This window comes from Dipodomys ordii, unplaced genomic scaffold (assembly GCF_000151885.1).
Source record: "Dipodomys ordii isolate 6190 unplaced genomic scaffold, Dord_2.0 Scaffold7, whole genome shotgun sequence".
NCBI classification, from domain to species: domain Eukaryota; kingdom Metazoa; phylum Chordata; class Mammalia; order Rodentia; family Heteromyidae; genus Dipodomys; species Dipodomys ordii.
Genome location: NW_012267223.1, coordinates 19,924,299 through 19,950,870, shown reverse-complemented (window position 1 = coordinate 19,950,870; position 26,572 = coordinate 19,924,299). Strand labels below are relative to the sequence as shown.

The following is a 26,572-nucleotide window of genomic DNA, read 5'->3' as shown; positions in this document are numbered from 1 at the left end:
TCCCCGCCGCCGCCGCCCCGGGCTTGTGCGCCTCCTGCTCCGAGTCGTCGTCCGTGCTGCTGCCCAGGCCCCGCGCCTCCCGCCGCTTCTTCCGCTTGCGGTTGACGGCCGAGATGAAGGAGATCGCCAGCATCTCCCGGGTGTACGGCTCCTTCTTGGGGGCCCACGAGCCCTGCGCGGGAGGAAGGGTAAGGAGGGCGAGGGTGAGGGGCGGCGCAGACTCGGAGTGCTTAGGCCTCAGGGGCTCAAAACCAGCCTGCACCCCTGAGAGCCCGCACTCCGGGCTCCTCCTCCACCTAGGGCCGGCTGGAGCACCACCCCGGTGATCGCTGCCCCTAGGAGGCCTGGCAGTCCCTGTGGCCCCGAGTCTACTCTCCCCCAGCCCCCTCTGGGCCCCGAATCCAGCCCTGGCAATCCTTTCACACAGGGCTCCAGCCCATTCTGCAGACTCTCACCAGGTCGTAGTGACCAGTGCTTCCGGCACACTAGTCCCCCAGGGTGCCCAAGACCCCTTCTCTGACCACAACTCCTACCCCGTCCCCTTTTACTCCCTAAGCCGGGAATCCTGCCTTTTCATCTGCAAGGTAGGTACAGCCTCTCCACGGCCTCCAGTTACTCCCTCCTTTTCCCACAGCACCAACCTCCACCCCAGACCAATCCAGGCGCCAGCATGGAGTCCTCTTCCCTCCGATGGTGGCTGTGCTCACAGCTAAACCCTGTGGCCTGAGTGAGCTCAGGGGCCTGCAGACCTAGTGCATTTGTTAACAGGGTCTTTGAACACAGGCCTTTCCAGAGCAAAAGTGCAGTATTTTCCTCTGCCTTTTGAGAATCCTGAGACCCAAAGTGACACAGGGATTTTTTCTTCCCAGTTTATGTGACTAATGCAAGCAAGTATTCTCATGTCGCCAGGTATTTTGCCTCTAGGTTAGGGTCATGAGGTTACTTCTAGAGTGACTAGGGACATCTAGCTGGGAGCTCAGCTTGGAGGGGGACCTGGAGTTGGTTACTGCTTAACACCCACCCTCTGGGTACAGTGGAGCTGGTCACTGGCCCATGCTCCTCTCAGGAACAGTCAGACCATCCTGGCAGAAAGGCGGCATTGCAGTGTGATTGTAACTTGGGCTGTGATAGGCTTTGTTCAAATAGAATCCTCCCTGGAGACTCAGCTATGTGAAAGAAAAGTGTGCCCCCACCGCTTCCCGTCTGCTGCATGGGCCTCCATGCAGCTAGTGGTGATGATGACTCTAGAAGCTCCAGGAAACAGAGAACTCTGACAACTGTTCACTGACTTGACAGGCCAGCAGCGGTGTGAGCTCCCAGCACCTGGTCATCACCCTTGGAAGCCAAGTAGGAGGGCCAGGGCCTGGTGCCTAAGGCGGCCCTATCTTTATGGTGAGCTCTTCTTGCTAGGTTCTGACACCTGGCATCCCCAGTGGATCAGACTACCCAGACCACCCACTATCTGTGAGTCTAGTCTCCGTCCTCCTGGCAGATGTTCCTCTTTATTACACTGGCAGCCTGGTCCTTGCCTCATTATCTCTATCTCAGGGGCTTGCCTGCTAGTTTAGGCTTATGTTAAGGACAAATCCAATCAATCACTGCATCAGAAAAGCAAGAAACACCCAGAGCTGGGCTGGGAATGTGGCTCAGTGGTAGAGGGCTTGCCTAGTATGCATGAAGCCCTGGGTTCTATTCCTCAATATCACATAAAACAGAAAAGGTGGGAAGTGGCGCTGTGGCTCAAGTGGTAGATTGCTAGCCTTGAGCAAAAGCAGCTCAGGGAGAGGGCCCAGGCTCTTGAGTTCGAACCTCAGGACTGGGAAAAGAAAAGAAAAGAGAAAGAAGGAAAAGAAAGAAGGAAAGAAAGGAAGGAAGGAAGGAAATACCCAGAGCTTGAAAGCAGAGGGTCAGACCTGACCCCAGAGCATTCACAGTGGAAAGAAGCCATCTGACCTGCCTCTGCCTATGCCCAGAATTCTAATTACCTAAACTATCTGAGCCTTGGTTTTCTCATTTGTAAACTAGAGATAGTAAAAACAAAGATAAAAAACAAACAAAAAACCCCTCAAGGGTTTTCTGTAGGGACAGCATGGAATGGGTATTGGTGAGTTCTCCGCACAGCCGCGGGCGCCTGGCCCATGCTTGGCCAGCATGAGGCGGTCTCTCTTCCTGTTTCACTCCAGTAATTCTAAGCTAGGGTCACAGTGAAGTCTGAGTGGGCTTACAGCAAAGCTGCACTTTCTGAGACACATGCTCTGTGCACGTTCAAGGCTCTGAGGCTGAGCAGAAGCCTCCCGAAGAGCCCTCAGGCTTAATGCAGGAGCCAGGCAGGCCCAGAATCTGCTGGTCAGGGAAACAGCAGCCTGTGAACTGCGTGGAAGTCAGTGCCGTGTCCACTGTGGGTAAGGGTCACAGTGGACAAAGGAGGAGCCAGGCCATCAGGGTAGGATAGGACTGCTGGGCAAAGAGCCGGCTCCCAGTCACTGTGGACTGCGGCCACAGTCATTTCTGAGGCCTCCCTTTACCCCCAAATCCTTAACACTTCATGGCTCCTTTAGGGATTCATCTGCTTCCCTGAGGCCCATTTCAGACTTCCTTTACTGCCTAGCCTGCCTGCTCTCCTTCACTGAGCTGAGGCTCTCACTTCCTTCACAGAGGAAAGAGCTACCAGTGCCACCTGCCTCCTGTCTCTCTCGTTACTGCTCTGGGGAAGCGTCTTCTGCTGCAGGGTTTGGGTCCCAGCTCTTCTCCATCCACATGACTTGACTGTTCTTGAGCAGCCAGGCTTCTGCACATGCTCTTTTCCCTCCCTTGCTGAGGAACAAGCGCTTCTGCCTCCGCCCATGGATATGGTCCTTCTCTGCTCATTAGTTTAATGTCTGTCTTCCACTTGAGAAGACTAGCCTTGGGAGGCCAGGAACCTATCCGCTTTGCTTGTTATGCTTTCAGAACCCAGCACAGTGCTGACATGTTACAGATGTTCGGTAAGTATCCGTGGTCTGACTAAATAAATAAACCTACCCTCCGGAGACATTGTCAGACTAGGGTGTCAGGGTAGCGCTGATTTTACAGAATGAGTTGAAAAATGCTTTTCTATTTCCTAGGAGAGATTGTACAGAACTAGTATTGTCTTAATGCATCCATGCCGTGTATCACTTAGCAATGTGGGTGCATTCCAGGAAGTACGTGGTCAGGTGACTTTGTGGTTGTGTGACTATAGGGTGTACTCATAAACCTGACAGTACAGCTTAGTACATACCCAGGCTCTATGGGGTCTCAGACGTATATGCTCCATTATGGACCAAAATGTTATTAGGTTGTGCACAACTATTTTACCTCCGTAAAGCAGATACGCATGTGTGTGGAACGGGCTCTCTGGGTGTGAGTGGGGCTCCCTGCGGCTGGCAGCCTGGGGATAGTGCTGCTCTTTTTTTTTTCTGGTCATGGGGCCTGGCCTGGGCGCTGTCCCTCAGCTCTTCAGCTCAAGGCTAGCGCTCTACCACTAGAGCTTCTGGATTTTTTTTTTTTTCTGCTTATGTGGTACTGAGGAATCAAACCCAGAGCCTCATGCATACAAGGCAAACACTCTACCACTGAGCCACCTTCCCAGCCCCTGCACAACTATTTTAAAACAATACTATTTCATAATTACAATATTTTAAAATTAAATAAATCAATTATTGAAAATAAAAATCTGGATATTTGGTAACATACAATCTTAGCACCGAGGAGGCTTAGGGCAAGAAATGTAAGTGTGAGGCTGGCCTCAAACATAGTGCTACATAGAAAGTTCCAGGCAACCCCGAAACCCTGTCTCAAAAATGTGTGTGGCCAGGTGCCTATGTATAATCCTAGCTACTCAGGATAGATCTGAGGATCATGGTTTGAAGCCAGCTTGGGCAGGAAAGTTCATGAGACTCATCTCCAATAAACTACCAAAAAGAGCCACAAGGGGAGCTGTGCTTCAAGTGGTAGAGTGCTAGCCTTGAACAAAAGCTCAGGGACAGTGCCCAGGCCCTGAGTTCAAGCCCCAGGACCAGCAAAACAGTGTTGTGTGTGTTCCTAAAATATTTTGTAGAATTCACCAGTGAAATCATCTAGGCCTTGAGTTTTCTTTGTTAGAAGGTTTTAAATTACAAACTCAATTAATTTCTATATATAGAATGATTCAGGTCATTCCCCCCAAACCTCCCCCCCCGGTCCCACCCCCCCCTCAGACCTGGGGCCTGAACTCTGGGCCTAGGCACTGTCCCTGCGCTTTTGCTCAAGGCTAGCATTCTACCACTTGAGCCACTTCCAGCTTTTTCTGTTTATGTGGTGCTGAGGAATCGAACCCAGGGCCTCATGCATGACAGGCAAGCACTCTACCACTAAGCCACATTCCCAGCCCAGGTTATCCTTTCTTAAGGTGAGTTTTGATGATTTGAGTCTTTCAAAGTATTGATCCAATTCTTCTAAAGTACTGCGTTTATAGGCATAAAGTTGCTAATAGTATTCTCTGGTTATACTTTTAGTGTCTGTGTGGTCTGCTGTGATGTCCCATGTCATCTCCCTACTTCTGGCAATTTATACCATCTCTTTTTATAGTCAGTCTGGCTAGAGGCAGACTAATTTTATTTATTTTTTCAAAGAACCAGCTTTTTGTTTCATTGACTTTTTAACTGCTTCTAACTTCACTGATTTCTGATCTCATCTTTATTGGCCCTTCCTTTTGCTTGCTTTAGGCTCCCCAAAGAATACTTATCATATGAGACATCCTGATTTATCCCCATTTTACAGATGAAGAAGCTGAGTATCAGAAAGAGGTTAAATAACATGTTCAGTGTCCCCAGACTACTGAGTGGCAGAGTCAGGACTCAAACTCAGACTGTCTGACTCCAGAGCCTGTGCTTCTAACCCCCTGAGCCACACTGTCTCTTGGCCACTGAACTCCCCCTTTTACTAGACCAGATATCTTACCAAACACTGCCTAAGGTGAGCTACTTCTCAGCTCATTTTGGATACTAAGGATTTCCTAGGGACCCTAACTTTCCTCATGGTCTAACAATCACCCTCCCAATTCTCTTGACTGAAAACCAAGGTGGGCTGGTGTGGATAGGGAGAAGGCCTTTAGAACTGCTTAGTTGCTTACCTTGGACTTGGCTGAACTACAGGTGGTGGAATCTGTTGATAAAAAGAAAGAAAATGAAGTTGGATCAGGGCAAGAGAGGACTGAGTCTTAGGAACAGAACTCGCTTGCCTCAAAGGCTTTAGAAACCAGGGCATTCTCCCTAGGCCCTAGGAGTGTGATGGCATTTTCTACAAGCCAAAAATGATGTCAGTCACTGCTTCCTTTTCAGGCAGGAAGTGACATCATGCCGGGGGCCTCTGGGCCGCCATCTGTCCAGGGTTAAGAAAAAGGAGAGCTTTTCTTTGGGCCTGGTTCCTTCCCCTACCCCTTCTGTCCCAGCGCCTCTAAAGCACTGGAGAGAAAATGCCAAATATCAGATGCAGTCCACCAAAACCACAACAGTGCAACACAGCAAATCACAGATGCTCTGGAGAAATGGAGACCACACAGTGCATGGAGAGGTGGGGCTTATCCCCCCAACCAACCAGGCCATGAGACCACATGAATGGGGTCAGACAGAAGCAGTAATGAAGTGGGTGGGGGGGACCTAGGGGTTACAGTGGGCTGCTGATTGGAGGGAGGTTAACCCCTGTTACAGCCAATCACAAAAGAGGACAAAGCCTCCTGTCTGTGAGCCCAGGGTCCCACGTATGTCATAGCATTCATTAAGTGGAGAAGGAACCAGAAACAGGTCCCCGCCAAGGCTGGAGAGGGGCGGGCTGATTTCACGGCCTCCTGGGGTCGTGGGCAGGTGGGGTTAATACACTCTCACTGGGGCAGGCAGGTTAGAGGTCCCCCCAGCCCCTCCCCCAGCACACGGTGAGAACAGCAAGATGGGCTGACCACACACACTGGACGGCCGCAGCAGGTGATTAGAAGAGACAGAGGGCTCCTTCCTGACCCCCCCACCCCCAAACGCTGTCTTACAAGGAGGGCTGAGCTCTGCCTGGGACAGAACTGAGGGGCCACTGTGTGGGGGGAGGAGGAGGCAGTGGCTGGAGCCAAGAAGGGCGAGGCCATTCTTTTGCCTCTGAGGACAGAGGGTCAGAGGCCTCTGAAACAGGAGCCTAAGAGCCCAGTGACCAGGGGCCGGAGCTGAAAGGCTGCTGGGGGCAGCTTCAACGCGCTCCCTGCAGAGGCTGGCCCGGGGCCAACCTTCCCGAGCCCTAGCAAGTCAGAAGTGACCAGCTTCCCACAGAGAGAAGGCTCACTCGGGGGCTGGGAAGGGCAGCCACGGGTTGGCCAGGCTTCAGCTCCAGCAGGAGCTTCCTTCCCCCTGAGAGGGCTGGGGATGGGAGAGGAGAGGTGGGAGAGAGCGTCTGCTGGTGTGTCTGTGTCGGGGCGGGGTTCTCTGCCCGGAACCTTCCTGCCTGGCTCTCAGGCCTGCCCAGCCTTCTTATAATCACCGGCTACTGTTAGTGACCGAGGCCGCAACACTGCACAGTACCCTTTAAATCTCCAACAGGTCCGCTGGAGGAGGGAGGCGGGAGAAGAAGAGGAGGGTGGGGAGGAGGGGATGGGGAGGGAGAGCAGGGGAGAAGAGGAGGGAGGGCGGGGTGCAAGGAGAAAAGGAAGAAGAATTAAAAAGAGGAACTCCCATAGAAGGACACTGCCAGCCCGGGAGAAATGAGACCAAGGAAAGAGACCAGATGGGAGGAGGCTGCGCGGAGCCCTGCCCACCTGGGGGCGGGGCTCAGCAGACCCGAGGCTGGATTTCCCCAGACAGGGAGGGGCCCCGACAGCCCCAAGCGGGGAGAGGCCACAGCCAGGCTGAGATTGTGACAGGGAAGCTAGACTTCTGGACAGGCACCTGGGACCCTCAGGAAGGCAGAGCCCACCCCCCTCTGCCCCCCGCCCCCAGGTTCCTGCACTCACCTGAGCCTGGGTCGCCAGGGGGCCCTGTCCTGCCAATGTTGGGCAGCAGGTACTCGATGTTGGGCACTGACTGTGGCTCCTTGTCATCCACAGGGGTCTGCAAACAGGAGGAGGGGTCAGCCAGAGGCTCCCAGAGGCTCCCCCTTGGACATCTCAGAACAGGGTGTCCTGACAATAGGGCCCATGTCTCCTCATTAGATTGGGGCTCACTAGGGCTCGTGTGGCAGGCAGGGGCCAAGGGCAGGGCCTACATGTCCTCCACAGGTCTGTTCTGTGCCTTCCATTCGGGACAGGATCCCAAAGGCTCCCTCAGCTGAGGAGGAACAGACATGTCTCCCCCATCAGACTAGCGCTCCCCACAGCCTTCCCTCCCATAAGGGTGGAGGGCAGTGCGGCCTGGGCTAGTGGACTGGGTCTCCTGGGAACCAGGCCCCAAACTCCCCCGTCAGACTGGGGGTTTGTGAAGACAAGGCTGTGTCTCCTCCATCAGATGAGATGGCCAGGGCTGGGACCTTGCCAGGCTTCCGTCTTGCTGCCCACTCTGTCCCCAGGATGGGGGCCCAACTCAGGACGGACACACACACACATACACACACACACACACACACGTGTGCACGCATGCGTGCGCACCCCCCCATCACTTACTCGTTCTCCCTTGTCCTCATCATCGCTGAAGAACCAGTCTGACTGCAGAGGAGACAAAAGGAAGGGGTGAAATCAGCATGGAGAGGGCTCAGGGCTCAACCTCATGGCTGAGGACCCACAGGCACCGCCTCGGAGCCCAGGAAGGAGGGCGCAGAGGTGAGGGGAGCCCAGCTCTATGGACTAGAGAAACACAGGGGCAAGTGGGTCCCAGTGTGGGAGGAAAACAGACACCCCCCCCCCCAGTGCAAGGAGGCCAATTATCAACCCGTGTCAGGCTTGGGGAGGTCCCGCGGGGGCACCTCACGCAGATGACAGCCTGAAGGCTGGGGGCAGCAGTGCCCTCTAGTGCTAGCCATGTGTACTTGCAGAAAAGGCAAGACATTACATGGTCGTTGTGTTCTCTCAATCTCTCTCTTCTCTCTCTCTCTCTCTCTCTCTCTCACACACACACTGACACATTAAGGATCAAAGTATCATATTCTTTACCCAGAAAAAGGTGTTAGGATGTTCTTTCAGTGGTGGACGAGCAAGAGCTTTTTCACAAATTCCAACCAAACAAGACAAATAAAAACGAAACACTTAGATATATTTAACTTAAGAGATTAAGAATCTTGAAGAAGTCTTTCTCAATATTTGCTGAGGAAAAAGAAAATCAGGGCCAGGTGGGGTGGTGCATACCTGAATACTATTTTCTGGGAGGCTAAGGGAGGAGGAGCTACAGTTGGAGGCTAACCTGGGCCACACAGTGAGCTTTACAGCACTATGGACTACCTGCAAGCCTGCAAGACCCTGCCACAAACCAACACCAAACCCGTCCAAATTAAAACAGATTGCTTACAAGTAATCAATGATCACATGTTCTTAGAACTTTTAGCCACACCAGACATGGGAAGATAAGAAAGAAATAGAAACTCTGGACTTACTTTTCTTTCTTTGTTAGACATGACTTGAACTCAGGGTCTGGGCATTGTCCCTGAGCTTTTTTTTTTTTTCCCCCTCAATGCTAGTGCTCTACTACTTTGCGCCATAGCACCACTTCCAGTTTTCTGGTGGCTAATTGGAGATAAGAGTCTCAAGGACTTTCCTGCCTGGGCTGGCTTAGAGCCGAGATCCTCAGATCTCAGCTCCTGAGTAGCTTGGATTACATGCATGAGCCACCAGTACCCAGCTGGACTTAAGACTTTTGTATAATGTTGGATTGATAAGACTTTGAGAACTCTTGGAGATGGTCTAAGATGCATTTGCATTATGAAATGGACTTGAGCTTTTGGAGGCTAGGGGTAGAATGTTATGGTTTGGTTATGAATTATCTTCCACAGGCTTATCTGTTGGAGCTTAAACTCCTAACGTGTTATTTTGGGAAGAATGAGACATTTTAAGAGGCAATACCTAGCTGGAGAAAGTAGGTCACTAGGAGAATGTGTCTTGTCTTTCAGTGAATCTTACAGTCTCTCCTCTTCCTGGTTCACTCTCTACTCCCTGTCTACCTAGAGGTTAAGAAGTTCCTCCACCACAGGCTCCCCCTACCATGATGTTCTGCTGGAGCCCAAGGACAAGCAGTCATGGATTGGGTCCTCTGAAACTGTGAGCCAAAATAAATCCTTTCTCTCCCTCTCCCTTTTTTGTGCCAGTCCAGGGGCTTGCATTCAGAGTTTGAGTGCTGTCTTTGACCTTTTTTTTTGTCAGTTGTGGGGCTTGAACTCAAGCCTGGGCACTGTCCCTGCACTCTTCAGCTCAAGGCTAGTGCCCTACCACTTAAGCCACAGTGCCACTTCTGGTTTTCTGGTGGTTAACTGGAGATAAGAGTCTCATGGACTTTCCTGCCCCGGCTGGCTTGGACCCACAATCCTTAGATCTCAGCCTCTGGAGTAGCTAGGTTACAGGCGTGAGCCACCAGCTCCCAGTACTTGAGCATTTTTGCTTAAGCTAATGCTCTACCACTTAAGCCATAGCTCCATTTCTGGCTTTTTGGTAGTTAATTGGAGATAAGAGTCCATGAGCTTTCCTGCCCAAGCTGGCTTCAAACCATGATCCTCAGATCTCAGCCTCCTGAGTAGCTAGGAGCCTCAGGTGCCTAGCTTGATCCTGCCTCTTATTTTTTGCTCAGTCATGAGGTTTGAACTCAGGGCCTAATCACTGTCCCTGAGCTCTTAGTGGGTGGTGGGGCTTGAACTCAGGCTTGGGTGCTGTCCCTGAGCTCTTTTGCTCAAGGCTAACACTCTACCAACTCTGAGACACAGATCCACTTCTGGTGTTATGGTGGTTAGAGATAAGGGTCTCATAGACTTTCCTGCCTAGGCTGGCTTTGAGCCTCGATCCTCAGATCTTAGCCTCCTGAGTAGCTAGAATTACAGGCCTGAGCCACCAGCACCTGACTGATCCTGCCTCTCTTAAAAAAAAACGAAAAAGTGGAGGAGGCTACAATGCTTGATAAGAAATGTACTCATTATCTTGCCTATGTAATTGTAACCCCTCTGTACAGTATTTTCACAATAAAAAATAAATAAAAATTTAAAAAAAAGAAAAAGTGTGTGTGGTTGGGGGAGGCGGGTGTCTAGAAGAAGCATTTAAACAAAGCAGCGTAGAAACTATGGAAAATCATGAGTCAAAAAGGAATCTTCCATACTGGTACAGGAACAATAGATTAAGAAGTACAATAAATCATAGTATATATGTATTGAACCTCTTAATACATATTAAGCAACAATTCATAGAACTACAGTGAGACCAGAAAAATTAAATATTGTAATGAGCCAAAAAAATTAAAAGTAAAAATGCAGATGTGCTGAACAACAGAATGGACCAGTCTGGCCATGCTTAGAACCCTGCCCCCAGCCATTAGAGAAAGCACACAAAGCAATCAAACAGCAACCAGACTCTGGGATACAGACAATGCTCTCTGCTCATAATTGAAAAAGGAGAGAAATAATAGCAATTTTTTTTTGGTTGGTTGAACTCAAGGCCTAGGCACTGACCCTGAGCCTCTTTGTGGTCAAGGCTAGCACTCTACCACCTGAGCCCCAGCACCACAATTCTGGCTTTTGAGTGGTTAATTTGACTGAAGTCTCACTGACTGCCCAGGCTGGCTTCAAACCAAGATCCTCAGATCTTAGCCCCTTGAGTAGGTAGGATTACAGGTGTGAGCCACCAGTGCCAGCATTCCATGAGACTTTTATCTACAATTAAGCACTCAAGTGGTAGAGCACTAGCCTTGAGCTGAAGAGCTGAGGGACAGTGCCCAGGCCCAGAGTTCAAGCCCCACAACCGGCAAAAAAAAAAAAAAAAGGCCAAGAACTGGAGGATTGTGGTTCATAGTAAGCCTGGACAGAAACATTTTAGAGACTCCATCTTCAAAAAATAACCAGCATAAAGCATGGCTGAAGGCATGGCTCAAGTGGTAGAGCATCACCCTTGACCTTGACAGTGCCCATCCCTGGGTATTAAAAAAAAAAGTCTAAAGGTTTGGCTCAAGTGGTTGAGTGCCAGGAGAGCAAGCAAGTTAGACAACACATAAGGCCCTGGGTTCAAGCTCTAGTATGGATTAAAAAAAAAATTAGCCGGGTGTTGGTGGCTCACGCCTGTAATCCTAGCTACTCAGGCGGCTGAGATCTGAAGATCCCGGTTCAAAGCCAGGCCAGGCAGGAAATTCCATGAGACTCTTATCTCCAATAAACCACTCAGAAAACGAGAAGTGGTGCTGTGGCTCAAGAGATAGAGCCCTCGCCTTGAGCTGAAGAACTGAGGGACAGCGTCCATGTCCAGAGTTCAAGCTCTATGACCAACACCCCCCCCAAAAAAAAATTGCATTCTGTGAAAGATAAATGAATTAAGAGGCTGAAGGATGAAAAGAAAAGCCAAAGACTAAGAAAAATATTGGCCAAGATATGTCTGATAAAGAACTATTGTGCAATATATACAAAGAACTCGTAAAACTCAAAAATAAGAAAACAAAGCTATCTGATTAAATAGGCCAATGACCAGGACACCTCACCCAAGAAACAGATGGTAAATGACCATATAAAAAGATGCTCCACAACATATGTCACCTAACACATGCAAATTAAGACAGGAACCATTACACAGCTATTAGACTTGAGCCAAAGTCCAGAACACTGACAGTCCCAAATGCTGACTAGAATGTGGAGCACCAGGAAGACTTATTCATCACTAGTGGAATGTAAAATGGAGAAGTCTCTTGGGGATACCTGTTTGGTGGTTTCTTATGGAACTAAATAGCTCTTCTCATATTAACCCAAGGAAGACGAAAACTTCAATCCATGCACAAACTTGCGCGTGGATATTTACAGCAGTTTTATTTATAACTGTCCAAACCTGGAAGCAGCCAAGGTGTCTGCTATGGTTTGGACAAGCATTCCCTAAGGCTCAGGCATTAATGGCTCAGCCCCCACATGGTATGTTGGGAGGTAGCAGAATCGTTAGGAGATAGGGCCGCATGGGAGCTCCTTAGGCCACCGGGGGCATGCGCTTGAAGGCGATTGTGGGACCCAGTTTACTCTCTTCCTCTTTGCTTCCTTGCAGCTTCACCACAAGTCAAAAGCAATGGAGTCAGTCATGAACTGGAACCTTTTTGACCATGAAACACAATAAACCTTTTTTCTTGCTAAGTTAATTCTCAGATATACACTAACAAAAAGCTGACAAACACATGTCCTTCAGTAGGTGAATGAATAAGTAAGCCATGATACATCCAGACAATGAGAAATTATTCAGTTTCAAAAATAAATGGGCTGGAGCTGGGTGCTGGTGGCTCACGCCTGTAATCCTAGCTACTCAGGAGGCTGAGATCTGAGGATCACAGTTCAAAGCCAGCCCGGGTAGAAAAGTCCATGAGACTCTTATCTCCAATGAACTACCACAAAAGCCAGAAGTGGAGCTATGACTCAAGTGGAAGAACACTAGCCTTGAGCTGAAGAGCTGAGAGACAGTGCCCAAGCCCGGAGTTCAAGCCCCACAACCGACCCTAAATCAATCAATCAATCAATAAAGGGCTCAGGGTGACATTGTCCAAAAAGAAATGTACTCATTACCTTACTTAGGTAACTGTAACCCCACTGTATATCATCTTTATAATAACAATAAAAAATATACAATGAAAAAAAATGAGCCAGGAAAAGACATGGAAATCACTTTACTGTATATTACTAAATGAATACAACTACAAGACATTCTGGAAAATTCTAAACTCTGGAGACAGTAAAGGGACCTGTGGTTATAGCGTTATGGTAGGGAAGATGACCAGGCAGAGCAAAGAGGAGGTTTTAGGACAGTGAAAATTCTTTTTTTTTTTTAGGTCCGGTCGTGGGGCCTGAACTCTGGGCCTGAGCGCTGTCCCTCAGCTCTTCAGCTCAAGGCTAGCACTCTACCACTTGAGCCACAGCGCCACTTCCGGCTTTTTTCTTTTTGCTTATGTGGTGCTGAGGAATCGAACCCAGGGCCTCGGGCATGCAAGGCAAACGCTCTACCACTGAGCCACCTTCCCAGTCCCTAAAGTTTTTTTTTTTTTTTTTTGTCGGTCGTGGGGCTTGAACTCTGGGCCTGGGCGCTGTCCCTCAGCTCTTCAGCTCAAGGCGAGCGCTCTACCACTTGAGCTACAGCGCCACTTCCGTGAAAATTCTTTGTCTGACACATCATACATCTGTTCAGATTCATGGGAGATACAAGAGTGAACCTTTATGCCAGCTATGAACTTGGGTGATTATGATGTCCAGCTGTCAGGTTTTTATTTTGTTTTATTTTTTCAGCACTGGGGTTTTAAAGTGAGGGCCTTACATTTGCTAAGTAGGCACTTAACAACTTAAGCCATACCTCCAGTCCTTTCTACTTTATTTTTTTAAGTTTTCTTTTCTTTTTGTCAATAGTGGGGTTTGAACTCAGGACCTGGGTGCTATCACTGAGCTCTTCAGCTCAAGACTAGCACTCTACCACTTGAGCCACAGCGCTACTTCTGATTTTCCTGCCCCGCCTGGCTTTGAATCGAGATCCTCAGATCTCAGCCTCTTGAGTAGCTAGGATTATAGGTGTGAGCCACCAGTGCGTCTAGCTCTACTTTATTTTTCAGATAGTGTTTCAGCCCAGGGCTAGCTAGACTGCAATCCTCCTATCTCCAGAGTCACTGGGATTACAGGCCTGTTCAACCACACCCAAAAGATTTTATGTTTTCCAGGGATAGGGCCTTGCTCTTGCTAGGCACACCCCAGCCCTGGGCTATTATGATATGGTCCATGTGAGCTCCCCAATCACAAAGAAGGTAAGAGGTTGACACTACAGGGGGCACACAGGGGCCCTAGGCAGAGGAATCTCTGTACCTTTCTCTTGATTTTGCTATGAATTTAAAAGTCCTCTAGACAAATAAGTTTTAGAAGTAAAAGTGAATTTAAACAGCAATTAGAAGACCTGATAACAAATGAGCTAAGCAATTTACTTATAAAGGGGTAACAGACTCAAACAAAAGGGACGAAATATCCTTAAAAGAAGGGAAAATAACCAGTATATCAATACAGTAGAAAGTCAAAAACAAAGTATCTAAAATGATCAAAAATTAAAACTGAGGGCTGGGAAGGTGGCTTAGTGGTAGAGCACTTGTCTTCCATGCATGAGGCCCTGGGTTCGATTCCTCAGCACCACATAAGCAAAAAGAAAAAAAGCCGGAAGAGGCACTGTGGCTCAAGTGGTAGAGCGCTAGCCTTGAGCTGAAGAGCTGAGGGACAGCGCCCAGGCCCAGAGTTCAGGCCCCAGGACCGGACCCCCCAAAAAAAATAAAATTAAAACTGAGCTGGGCACCCAGTGGTTCATGCCTGAAATCCTAGCTGCTCAGGAGGCTAAGATCTGAGGATCAATGTCTAGCCCCGGCAGGAAAGTTTGTGAGACTTTTATCTCCACTGAACTATCCAAAAAGCCAGAAGCAGTGCCGTGGTTCAAGTGGTAGATGCCTAACCTTAAGAAAGCTCAAAGACAGTGCCCAAGCAGGCCAAGTTCAAGTCCCAGGACTGGACACACACACACACACACACACACACACACAGAGTTAAAACTTTTTGTACTTTGAAAAAAATCAGAAAAAAAAATCTCTGACATATCTGATCAAGATAAAGAGAAGGGCTGGGAATGTGGTTTAGGGGAGTTTGCTTGCCTAGCATGCATGAAACCCTCGGTTCTATTCCTCAATACCACATAAACAGCAAAAGCTGGAAGTGGTGCTGTGGCTCAAGTGGTAGAGTGCTAGCCTCAAGCAAAAGAAGCTCAGGGTCAGTGCCCAGGTCCTGAGTTCAAGCCCCAGGATTAGCAGAGAAAGAGAGCGAGAGAGACAGAGAGAAAGAGAGAGACAGAGACACAGAGAGACAGAGAGAGAAAACAATACAGAAGGGAAAGAAAAAATAAGTATAGCTAGAAAAGATATTTGAAATGTAATAAAGATTTCAAAGGATAGATAATTCAGATAAAATGTAGAACGTTGCCAAAATTGACAAAAGGAAAAGTTAAAAACAAATAGACTACAAACAACTAAATTGATTTAAATAATCACTCAAACTCTCACCCCCAAAGCATTGTAGACCTTGGCATTTTGTAGTTTCAACGTATTGCTCCAATATTTCAAGGAATTTATAATCTCTGTCTTCACGGGTCATTCTAAAGGTGGGTAATGAGGGACTACTAAGGCCAGGCATGGTAGCATTCATCTGTAATCTCAGCTATTCAGGTGGCAGAGGCAGAAGGATTGTGGTCTAAAGCTGGTCCACCTCCTCTGGCCAAGTGCCAATACCATTATTTCTTAGCCCTGAGTGGGCACCTGGGTCTCAGATTTAGATATGGAAATGTGATGATTCATAAAAAACATCCTGAACCTCCAGAAGAGGGCAGAGCTGCCTGTGTAGCTGAAACACAAAGGCCCCCTGCGCCCTCTGCTGGCCAGTTGGTAGGCTGCGGAGTGGAGTCTGGGAGGGAAGCCCAGGACTATGATGAGTGGACAACAGTACTCAGGAGCTGGGCGCCAGTGGCTCACACCTGTAATCCTAGCTACTTAGGAGGCTGAGATCTTAGGTTCGCAGTTCAAAGCCAGCCTGTGCAGGAAAGTCCCCGTGAAACTCCTATCTCCGATTAACCACTCAAAACCAGGAGGTGGCGCTGTGGCTCAAGTGGCGGAGCCCTTCTTGCCTTGAGCACAAAGAGGCTCAGGGACAGTGCCTAGGTGCTAAGTTCAAGCCCCACAACCAACAAAAAAACCAAACAAACAAAAAATAAAAAATGAAGAACAATTAAAAAAAACTAATAGAACTCAGGAGGTGGGGAGAGAGGACTGTGGGTGTCTTCAGGGAACCGGAGTTGAACCAGCCCAAGACATAGGAATGAGAACGGAGGAGCTTGCCCTGGGGCCATGCTCCGTGCTGCTTGCCTATCTTGGTGGCCCTGTCTTCCACCCTCAAACCCAGGAGCCTTCCTGCCTCCCTTCTCTTGAAGCTCAGGGTCCTCCTGGCTCTCCTACCTAGGCCTCAGAACTGATGGACTTCTCCGATCCAGTCCTGTTTTGCCTGGAAATGCAGCCAGCCTGTCACTTCGAAGGCATGGCCACCCCAGCAGCTTCTCCTTACCTGACAGCCTCGCCCAAAGCAGACCCAGCCCAGGCTTGCCCCCCCCCCCCTCTCACACACACACACACAATGGGCACGTACATGCTGGATCAGCGTCTCCACGATCTTGTAGCGGTCAGGCATGTGGGTCACCATATCTGTCATGTTGTCCTCAGATGTCCTCACCAATGTTGGCCCAAAGACCAGGGCCAGGTTCCGTGGCTCCATCTGGACAGGGGGAGCGGGCAGGCCAGGGTCATGCTCTAGCTCTCCCCTCCAGCGCTTCTTCATTCCCCCTCCTTCCACGCCCCTGACCTCATCCTGAGCTGTCCCTAGCTTAGGGAATCGACATCTTGCATGGACAATGGGGGTAGCTTGGCAAACAGAGAACAGGCCAGACAGCCAGGAGCAATCCCTGCCCGCACACCTCCACAGGATGGAACTGAGGGGTTTGAGCCAGCTGTGGGGGCACTGGCGTGGTGGAGGGCCCAAGGGTATTAGACCCAGAAGAAAATCATTTCCTCACTATGGAACCAAAACACTTCAGGGGCTCAAGCAGGAAAAGGTGGCGCCTAGGCCTCGAGCTTGATCAGAGGACAGGTCTCAGTGACACAGGACAGGCCACCTGCTTTTCAAAGTCCTCCGTACTTAGCAAAAGCCCTGGCTGACATGTGGGGGGGGGGCAGGCATTGCTGAGGAGACCCCAGTGAGTCTATTCCCCCCCCCCAATAACTCCAGCCAAGCCCACCCACCTTGTTCTTCTCTGAGTGGTCGGCGATGGTCTTGAGATGGCCGACGAGGAATTTGAGTGTCTCGTAGTAGTGTCCCGGGAGATCTCGGATCTGGGTGGGTGAGAGGAGGGTAGGGACGAGGCTATGACAGACGCTCGCAGCTTCCAACACGTCTCCACAGGCGTCCCCTGCCACACCTCAGACAGGCTGGAATCTACTGCCCCCTTTCTTTGGTATAGATGGAGAAACTGAGGCCCCAAGTGGAGAATGGCTCCTCCCAGGCCATTGGGGGACTGGCACTGGAACCCAGGGCCTCCTGGCACAGACGTGCTCTTTGCCCTCCCCCCTACGTCTGTCTAACTGCACCTCTTGCTCACCAGCTTCCGCAGCGTCTTCATCCGCTCCCTCGAGTCTTCAATGCGGTTGGCCTCGATGAAGTCGTTGTATTTGTCTAGAACACAGGAAGGGCTCCTTAGCAAGCGAGGCACCCCTCCACACGCCTGGGTGGGCTGAGGATCCCTGCCAGGGGCGCTGCTTGGTGCCCATTTCAGTCTAGTTTGGAGCCCTTGAGCCCCTGAATGTCCATAGGCCAAGCCAGCACACCTGCACAGGTGCACCTGACCTGCAGCCCAGATTGTCCACTGGGGAGGAAGTAAGGGCTGAGCCGCTTGCTGATCTTGGAAGGGGTCCCGTCCCACTCTCCAAGACAAGAAGCCAAGGCTCCACAGGTCAGGACACAGAGGAGAGGCTTTTGGATGCTCTGCCTGCAACCCCCAATGCCCGAAGTTCCCAAAGATGTCCATAGCGAACGTCACAATGAGCCACAATGAGGCTGTTCTGACTTCTATCTGGGGCTGGGTGGAGCTCAGTGGTAGAGCTGTGTGTAGCACACATGAGGCCCTGGTTCCGTCTCCAACACCAAAATACAAAATTTACCCAGATGTGTACATGCACACAGACAGCCAGGATATTTGTTTGCTTGTTTGAGTTAGAGTCTCATTATAGAATCTAAACTGGCCTAGGATTCACAATCCTCCTGCCTCTGCCTCCTGAGTGCTGAGATTACAGGCATGCACCACTCTATCCAGCTCATGTTCAGTTAACTGAAAAGGTAAGAGGAAAATGACAACCAGAATAAATATTTCCAAACACCAACAAAGGGTTCAAATCTACAATATTTGTTCCTACAAATCACTACTGAAAATGATAAGCCAGCAGAAAATGGACATATACTATGCACAAGCAATTGCAGAGGAAATAGAAAAGGCTAATAATAAACCGATACATAAATGTATGCATGGCTATAATCCTAGTAATCTAGGGCTAAGGTAGGAGAATCTCACGTTTAAGGCCAGCCAGGGCTTCAGAGGAATTCTAGGACAGGCTGGGATACAAAGCAAGACCTTATCTAAACAATAATCAGCAGAGGCTGGGAGTGTGGCTCAGTGGTAGGGTGCTTGCCTAGCATGCATGAAGCCGTGGGTTGGATTCCTCAGCACCACATTAAACAGAAAAAGCCAGAAGTGGTGCTGTGGCTCAAGCTCAAGTGATAGAGTACTAGCCTTGAGCAAAAGCAACTCAAGGACAGTGCCCAGGAACTGAGTTCAAGCCTCAGGACTGGCAAAAAAAAAAAGCAAAACAGAAAGAGGAAAGGAAGATAAAAGTGCTTTGGCTCATACCTGTAATCCTAGTTACTCAGGAGGCTGAGATTTGAGGATCACAGTTCAAAGCCAGCCCAGGCAGAAAAGTCCATGGTAACTATATCTATTCAGCAAAAACAGTTTTGGAGGCATGCCTCAGTAGTAAAGTGCTTGCCTGCAAGAAATGGCCCTGAGTTCAAACACCAGAACTACAAACAACAACAAAAAAAATCTAATGCAGCCTGGCACTGCTGGCTCACGCTTGTAATCCTAGCTACATAGGAGGCTAGGATCTGAGGATCATGGTTCAAAGCCAGCCCTGACAGGAAAGTCTATGAGACTCTTTTTTTTTTTGTGGGGTCCGGTCGTGGGCCTGAACTCTGGGCCTGGACGCTGTCCCTCAGCTCTTCAGCTCAAGGCTAGCACTCTACCACTTGAGCCACAGTGCCACTTCTGGCTTTTTTTCTTTTTGCTTATGTGGTGCTGAGGAATCGAACCCAGGGCCTCATGCATGCAAGGCAAGTGCTCTACCACTGAGCCACCTTCCCAGGCCTCTATGAGACTCTTATCTCTAATTAACCACCAGAAAAACCAGAAGTGGTGCTGTGGCTCAAAGTGGTAGAGCGCTAGCCTTGAGCAAAAGAGCTCAGAGACAAAGCCCAGACCCTCAGTTCAAGCCCCATGATTGACAAAAACAAAAATAACTAATGCAGTAAGATTTAATCTCCCTGGTAATAACGGAATTCAATGAAAACAATGATATTCTATTTCCTCTACTGACTAGTAAATGTTTAAAGTATTAATAACAGGGCCAGATGCAATGGATTATGCCTATAATTCTAGCCACTCAGAAGGCTGAGATCTGAGGATTGAGGTTAAAAGCCAGCCTGGGCAGGAAAGTCCATGAGACTCTTTATCTCCAATTAACTACTAAAAAGCCAGAAGTGGGGCTGGCTCAAATAGTAGAACACTACCCTTGAGCAAAAATCTAAGGGACAGGGCTGGGAAGGTGGCTCAGTGGTAGAGCACTTGCCTTGCATGCTCGAGGCCCTGGGTTCGATTCCTTAGCACCACATAAGCAAAAAGAAAAAAGCCGGAAGTGGCACTGTGGCTCAAGTGGTAGAGCGCTAGCCTTGAGCTGAAGAGCTGAGGGACAGCGCCCAGGCCCAGAGTTCAGGCCCCACGAAAAAAAAAAAAAAAAAATCTAAGGGACAGCATCCAGGCCCTGAGTTCAAGCCACAGAATTGGCACACATACATAAAAAGTATCAATCACATGTGTGCCAAACTCCAGGTTTGACCCCAGTGAATTACATCCAATGCCAATAGGGAGGTGGGAGGCATGCTGGCCTGCGAAGGGGTGACCCAGGGCCTCCTCAACATGTAGTCTGACTTTAGCTCTCAAAGATATTCAGCAGTATACTCACTTAGCAGTTCCACACCTCCTAACCCAGGGAGCACAGAGGCAGGCATGCGAGGACACCTCCAGGAGTCACTGACTAAGGCAGGGTTTGGAATAGGGAGAATCTGAAGACAATCTAAGCACCCATCAGGAGAGGAGTGACTAGAGAAATGGCTGTCTCCCCAGACTGCAATCCTACGTGGTGGATTTAAAAGAACAAAGTCAAGCAAGGCGCCAGTGGCTCACGCCTGTAATCCTAGCAACTCAGGAGGCTGAGATCTGAGGATGGCGGTTCAAAGCCAGCCCTGGCAGGAAAGGCCGAGAGACTCTTATCTCCAATAAACCACTCAGAAAATTGGACATGGCACTGTGGCTCAAGTGGTAGAGCGCTAGCCTTGAGCTGAAGAGCTGAGGGACAGCGCCCAGACCCAGAGTTCAACCCCCACAACCAACAACAACAACAAAAGAATAAAGTCAAGCTTTCCACGGGGACATGAATGAATCTCAAGATTACAACCTTGCTTTTGTTAGGAACCAATCCCGGGGTGTGCTGCGGCCTGCTCACACCAGCTCCTAAGAATGTATTATGATTATCTCTTCCCAGTTTCACGTTGATAACTTTTTTTGGGGGGGGAGGAAGGGGTGGTCCTGGGGCTTTAACTCAAGCCCGTGCACTGTCTCTGACCTTTTTTATTCAAGACTAGTGCTGTGCCACTTGAGCCACAGCGCCACTTCAAGCTTTTTTGGTAGGCAATTGGAGTTTCATAGGCTTATTTGCCCAGGATAGCTTTAAACTGTGATCCTCAGATCTCAGCTTCTTGAATAGCTAGGATTACAGGCTTGAGCCACCTGGCTAATGTTAATGACATCTTGTTTAAAATAAGCCACAGTGGGAGTAGTTATACCAGGGAAATTGAAATATGCCACAGATCAAGGGCATTTCCCCTAGACAGCTAGATCTGAAGTATCTAGCAGCACACCATTGAATACAATCGCAAAGCCCATGAAGGCCTGGGTGTCATCCATGCGCACAAGGGCAGGAAGGAAGCAACAACTGTGAACAAGCAACTCAGGACCTGATCAAGAACTGAGCTCTGTAGTAGAATTCTGGCTCTGCCACATAGAGGCTGCGTGACCCCTGGGCGAGTCACTTGACCTCTCTGAGCTTCCTTTTCCTCTTCTTGTGAAGGAGTGGTAACTCCTTCGCGCTGCCTTTAGGGAGCTGTTTTCAGGAGTTGGACCTGGCACGCTGTGAGTGTGCAGGACGCGCCCCTGGGGGATGCCAGCGGGAGAAGGACAATGACCTCTACGTCTCGCTTTACAGCCCAGCACTTCATACAAACGTGTGTGTGGGTTACACAAACAAACCAGGTTTCCTCTCCCTTCCCCTCCCACTTCTGCCTCTCACTCACCATCAGTGAAGAGAGGCTCAGGCAGCTTCCGGAAGAAGGACTTGAGCAGGCTGCTGATCACATTGAGGTCTTGCCAGCGCTGGGGAGAGATAAAAGATGTCAAGCTCCACACGGGACCAGCCAGGGCTGCCCAGGTGCCCAGGCTTCTACATCAGTCCAGAAAACACACACCTGGCCCCAGAAATCTACCCCAACACTCGAAACACCCATTACCTGGTCCCTTCTTTGGACCAGGCCCTGTGGGGAACAGAAATGAGCAGGAGCCACCCACATAAACCTGCCCTCAGCACCTCTGTTGGACCAGCGAGTACCAAGCTCCCCACCCAGTGAGAATCACCCACCTACCCAAAGTCTACGTGTCCACAGCAAGCAGGTGTATGCCTCACTCCTCCTTGTCTCAGGCCCTTTGCACATGCTATTCCCTGTATAGGATTCTACTCCCCCATCCTTCACAGGGCTAGCTCCTCATCTTACCTGACTGCACTGCCCTGTCTGCACCTCGGCCTGGTTTTGTTTCTTCCATGGTGCTTACCCTTGAACTCAGGGCCTGGGCACTGTCCCTGAGCTTCTTTTTGCAAAAGGCTAGCACTCTACCACTTAAGCCACTTCCAGCTTTTTCTGTTTATGTGGTAGGGAGGAATTGAATCCAGGGCTTCATGCATGCTAGGCAAGCACTCTACCACCGAGCCACATTCTCAGCCCTATCCTTTTATTTTCTTATTCAATATTATCACCCATGGGGAGGGGAGCCACTCATATCAATGCATATAACCAGGAATATTGGTAAATTCCCTCCATTAGGAAGACACCCTTCTCCTTTGGATACATAATTATTTTCCCCCAAATGTCAACCATGCCAAGGTAGAGAAACTCTAGTCTAAATAAATGGCTGACCAGAATGAATGAATAGTGGGTCACTACTCATTCTATCCACAAGAGGGCACCATCACCCTGTACCATGGCAAAGTCAGGCCCAACTAACCTGCAGTGAAGTATGGTGAACTCCTGACCAGAAAGCAAATGGAAAATTCTCAACAAAGAGACCCAAGGGACAATGTGCACACTCATCACAATCAAGCTGTAGCTTAATGCCAGACAATTCCCAAACAACAGACTCAACACTGATGTCTAGCAAATGACATCCATCTGTGACTGACAGCAGCCTGGGCCTGCCCAGGCTCAAGCCAGCCCTCCTCCCTCCAGCTCTGGTCACAATTCCCCCTGACTCAGGCCAGGGGAGGCGCTTCCCTGAGTGCTCCCCCTGTGCCCAGCCTGGCTCCTGCCACGTCTTTCCACTCATTCCTACCAGCCCTCAGGGATGGGTCCTTCTACCTCGCAGCTGTTGAACCTAGGATCCCGGCCCAGCCTTCCAGCCTCCTGTCCCCCTCACCCAGCCTTCTGGGTGTCCCTCTTTGGCCCCACACACCCCAGGCCACTCTCTGGCCCACAGAGTCTAGAGCCTGAGGCTGCTGTGACCCCATAAGGGGACTTGTCGATGGGGACACGAGCTGACTCAGCTCCGCTTCAAACTCTTCCTAAGCCACTCTGTTCTTCCCACCTGTCAGAGGCCCATACTCAGCTCCCCAGTCCCCAACCCCAACATCTGCTGTTCCTGCCCCTCCTTCCTCTCTGCAGTCAGCTCCTGGACTAGTTCTCTCCTGCCTGTTGCCCTCCTGATCCTCGGTCTTTTTTACTGGCCACTGGATCAAGGTCAAAGGTTCACCCTCGATACCTCTATGCCCAGAAGAAGCGTCCATTCTGTCCAACCATCCAGTCCTCCTCTGGGCTCTGGGCAAGTCCATCATCCCTTACCTGTACAGCCCCCCTTTGCGTCCTTAGAGGACTCAGCTGCGGTTGCTGCCCTGACTCCCACCCTCACACGTCTCCCTCCCTCTGCTCACACAGGTCTCAGTTCTCTTGTGCATGATAGCTCAGCTGCATGTCTTTCCCTCCCCTCTCCCAACGGCAGGAGGGGCTTCGTGCTGTGTGATCATGGTACTCATGGCTCAGATTTATGGTTTTCTAAAGCATCTTTGTCATCAGAACCCTTGTGGTCATGAAAACCCAAACTGAGCCAGACACTGGTAGCTCACACCTGTAATCCTGGCTATTCAGGAGGCTGCGATCTGAGGATCATGGTTCAAAGCCAGCCCAGGCAGGAAAGGCCATGAGATGCATATCTTCAATTAACTACCTAAAAACTGGAAGTGCACTGTGGCTCAAAGTGGTAGAGTACTAGCCTTGAGCAAAAAAAAAAAAAAAAATCCCAGGGACAGTGCCCAGGCCCTGAGTTCAATCTCCACAACTGACCAAAACAAACAAACAAACAAAAAGGTGACAGGCAGAACAAAGAGGGGGGCTCTTGTGCCAACAAGGATGGAGGTCCTGGTCTGTCCCTGACCTATGTCAGCCTCTCTGAAACCCTAGGATGCTGGGATCAGCATTTGAGAACCCACGGGCCTGCTACAAACTCCTAAGTGTGGTCATCCACTCTCTCCAGACAGGGTTCATCTGCCCACCCCACTCCCCATGACACAAGCCCTCTTCCGCTCATGGGGTGCTCTTCTTCCTCTAAGCCAGGGGATCTGTAAACCCCCATCTGGTTTTATTTGCCCCCTGGGCTAAGTATGGCTTGTACATTGTTAAAAACTACAGTGGAGAAAGGAAGGGAGGGAAGGAGGAAAAGAAGAAGGGAAGGAGGGAGGGAAGAATGAAGGGAGAGAGAGAGGGAGGAAACAGAGCAAACCAAAGCTAAACGTGTTTACTAGCTGGCCCTCTCCCAGAATTCATTCATTCCTGGCGAACATTCTGTTACCAGCCTGTTCCTCTGCCTGGACCTTGAATCTGGCTCCCTCTCGCTGTGGGGAATCCTGCTATCCTAAAGGCTCAGCCAAGACTGCAAGCCTCTGACCTCGGGGCTAGGGCTGAATTTCGGGTGTCCTCAGCCTTGGGAGGCGGCCACCTGAATAGGAAGGGCCCACAGATCATGGAACTGTCCCGACAGGTCCCTCCCACCATCCCTGCCGCACCCACCTCATCCTGCAGGTTGATGTCACCAGGCCCGCGGTTGAGCTGCTCCTGTAGACTGGACACCACTGCATTATTGCCAGGCACCCGGTAAATGCCGGTGGACTCCAGCCCCCGAGCCTCCACAATACGGCAGCAGGCAGCTACGATGAGGGGGACTCGCTGGGGACACAGGGAGATCATGGTCAGGGGGCCACCAGAGCTTGGAGGCCAACATGGGAGTAACACAGGACCCAGAGATGCTGCTGGCAGCTTGAAGGGATAGGAATTCATCATGGAGGGTGGGGTCAGGGAAAGCAGCAGGAAAACACGCACTGCACACTCTGCCTACATCCAGACAGTGGCTCCGTGCCGCCCCCAGAACTGGTGCTGGTACTTCACCACAGACCAAGAAGGAACAGGGCTAGGCTGTGCCCTCCAGAGGACAGACAGCATGGGGCAGGATCTGTACAAGGCACAAGGCTGTCTGCATGTCCCCTGCAGCTTGGCCTCTAGACCTAGGTTTCTCCTGCCCTGCTGCTCTGGAACAAGATGGGAAAGAACTTACCTGGTTCTCTGTGGCAGGCTGACACTCCTCTAGCCGGATCCCAAATGCCCTTGGGGTGACCTTCTTGTTCTTCTTGATGATGTTGATACCCCAGGGAGTTTTAGGGGCAGCAGCAGTGTCATCTGGTATGGAGGAGGCAGAGAGAGCCAGGATGAGCTGGGGGAGCCCAGACGGGGTACCCACACTGTCACATTCACACGAGTTAATACAAAAGGACTCCACCAGCGAAGTATTCAGGGTGCTGGGGGGGGGAATTTTATCTGTTTGCCAGTGCCAGCGTGTGAACTCAAGGCCTCATACTCGCTGGGCTTGCTTGCTCAGCTGGCACTCTACCACTTGAACCACAGCTCCAGCCCAGCATTTTGCAGGTTATTATTAGAAGTGGAGTCTTGTGGACGTTTCTGTCTGGGCTGGCTCTGAATAGTAATCCTCTGTGTCTCCACAGAGTCACAGGCATGAGCCACTGATGCCTGTCTCCAGATTGTTTTTGTGTTTTTTTTTTTTTTTGGTCAGTTGTGGGGCTCGAATTCTGGGCCTGGGTGCCGTCCCTCAGCTCTTTAGCTCAAGGCTAGTGCTCTACCACTTGAGCCACAGCACCACTTCCAGTTTTCTGGTGGTTAATTGGAGATAAGAGTCTCATGGACTTTCCTGCCCGGCCTGGCTTTGAACTGCAATCCTCAGATCTCAGCCTCCTGAGTGGCTAAGATTACAGGTGTGAGCCACTGGTGCCCAGCTCCAGATTGTTTTTGAGATAGAATCTGGTTAACTTTTCCCAGCCCTGGCCTCAACATCCAATCTTCCATGGCTGCCTCCCAGTATCTGGGATTAGGAAGACCTTTCTAAGGATATAAAGATGGACATGGCTATCTGCAGAGTAGGGTGAACCTCCCACCCCAAAGAGACACAGTGTGGACTGGGGGTACACCGGGCTGGGATGTCATGGGGGGGGAATTAGGCTCCAGGTCTTTCCAGCCTGGAAACGCCAAGGCACCTCCCAGGCTCACACGTGTGGATAGGCACCCTAAGAGCGCCCTCAGCACACCTGCACACACCGCCAGCCACCCAGTCTCAGCAGCCACCTTCCTACCCTTGTTCCCTGCAGGCTGCTCCTGAGTCCTGAGGCCACGGGCTGCACTCTGCTTGAGAAACTCAGACTTGAGGCCCCCCAGGCCCCGAGAGCCCTTTGGGGAGGAATCAGCTTTGGGCCCAGAGCTATGGCTGCAAGAAAAAGGAAGAGAGGAGGAGTCTTCAACACGGTGAACCTAGCATGCAAGCCACCCAAGTCTCTACCCCTCACAGCTTCCCTTCCATCCTAAGCAATCCCCCCCCCACCCCACCCCCGCATGACTGTGTGGGGAACTAGAGATGCTCCATGCCCTGCCCCAGGCTGGAGGCGAGCCAGGATGACCAGTATGACCGCTGCTGCCTAGGCCCCCAGAAGCCCCCGCCCCGCTATGGCGGGCTGTTCTGTGAAGGCTAAGCCCCTCACCTCACTTTGCGGTAATCATTAAGCTTCTTGCTGATCAGAGCTTGGTTGGCACAGCCGGGGTCCTGGAGGAGGACAGAAGAGAATAGCTACATGAGTACTCACATCCTGTC

At 50.4% G+C, this 26,572-nt stretch overlaps 1 protein-coding gene across 1 annotated transcript in view; it reads right to left on the bottom strand.

Moving 5' to 3' along the window:
- The window catches only part of Arhgap23 (Rho GTPase activating protein 23), a 53,303-nt gene that overhangs the window by 2,160 nt on the left and 24,571 nt on the right, over positions 1–26,572 (bottom strand). Inside the window, exons 12-23 of the mRNA XM_013037093.1 lie at positions 26,463–26,524; positions 26,061–26,191; positions 24,974–25,095; positions 24,433–24,588; positions 21,400–21,478; positions 17,324–17,397; positions 16,968–17,057; positions 16,318–16,443; positions 7,631–7,672; positions 6,986–7,082; positions 5,132–5,163; positions 24–172 (exon numbers count right to left, since the gene is read on the bottom strand). Of these exons, the coding sequence (XP_012892547.1) occupies positions 24–172; positions 5,132–5,163; positions 6,986–7,082; positions 7,631–7,672; positions 16,318–16,443; positions 16,968–17,057; positions 17,324–17,397; positions 21,400–21,478; positions 24,433–24,588; positions 24,974–25,095; positions 26,061–26,191; positions 26,463–26,524 (1,160 nt within the window). The remainder of the gene's footprint in view (positions 1–23; positions 173–5,131; positions 5,164–6,985; positions 7,083–7,630; positions 7,673–16,317; positions 16,444–16,967; positions 17,058–17,323; positions 17,398–21,399; positions 21,479–24,432; positions 24,589–24,973; positions 25,096–26,060; positions 26,192–26,462; positions 26,525–26,572) is intronic.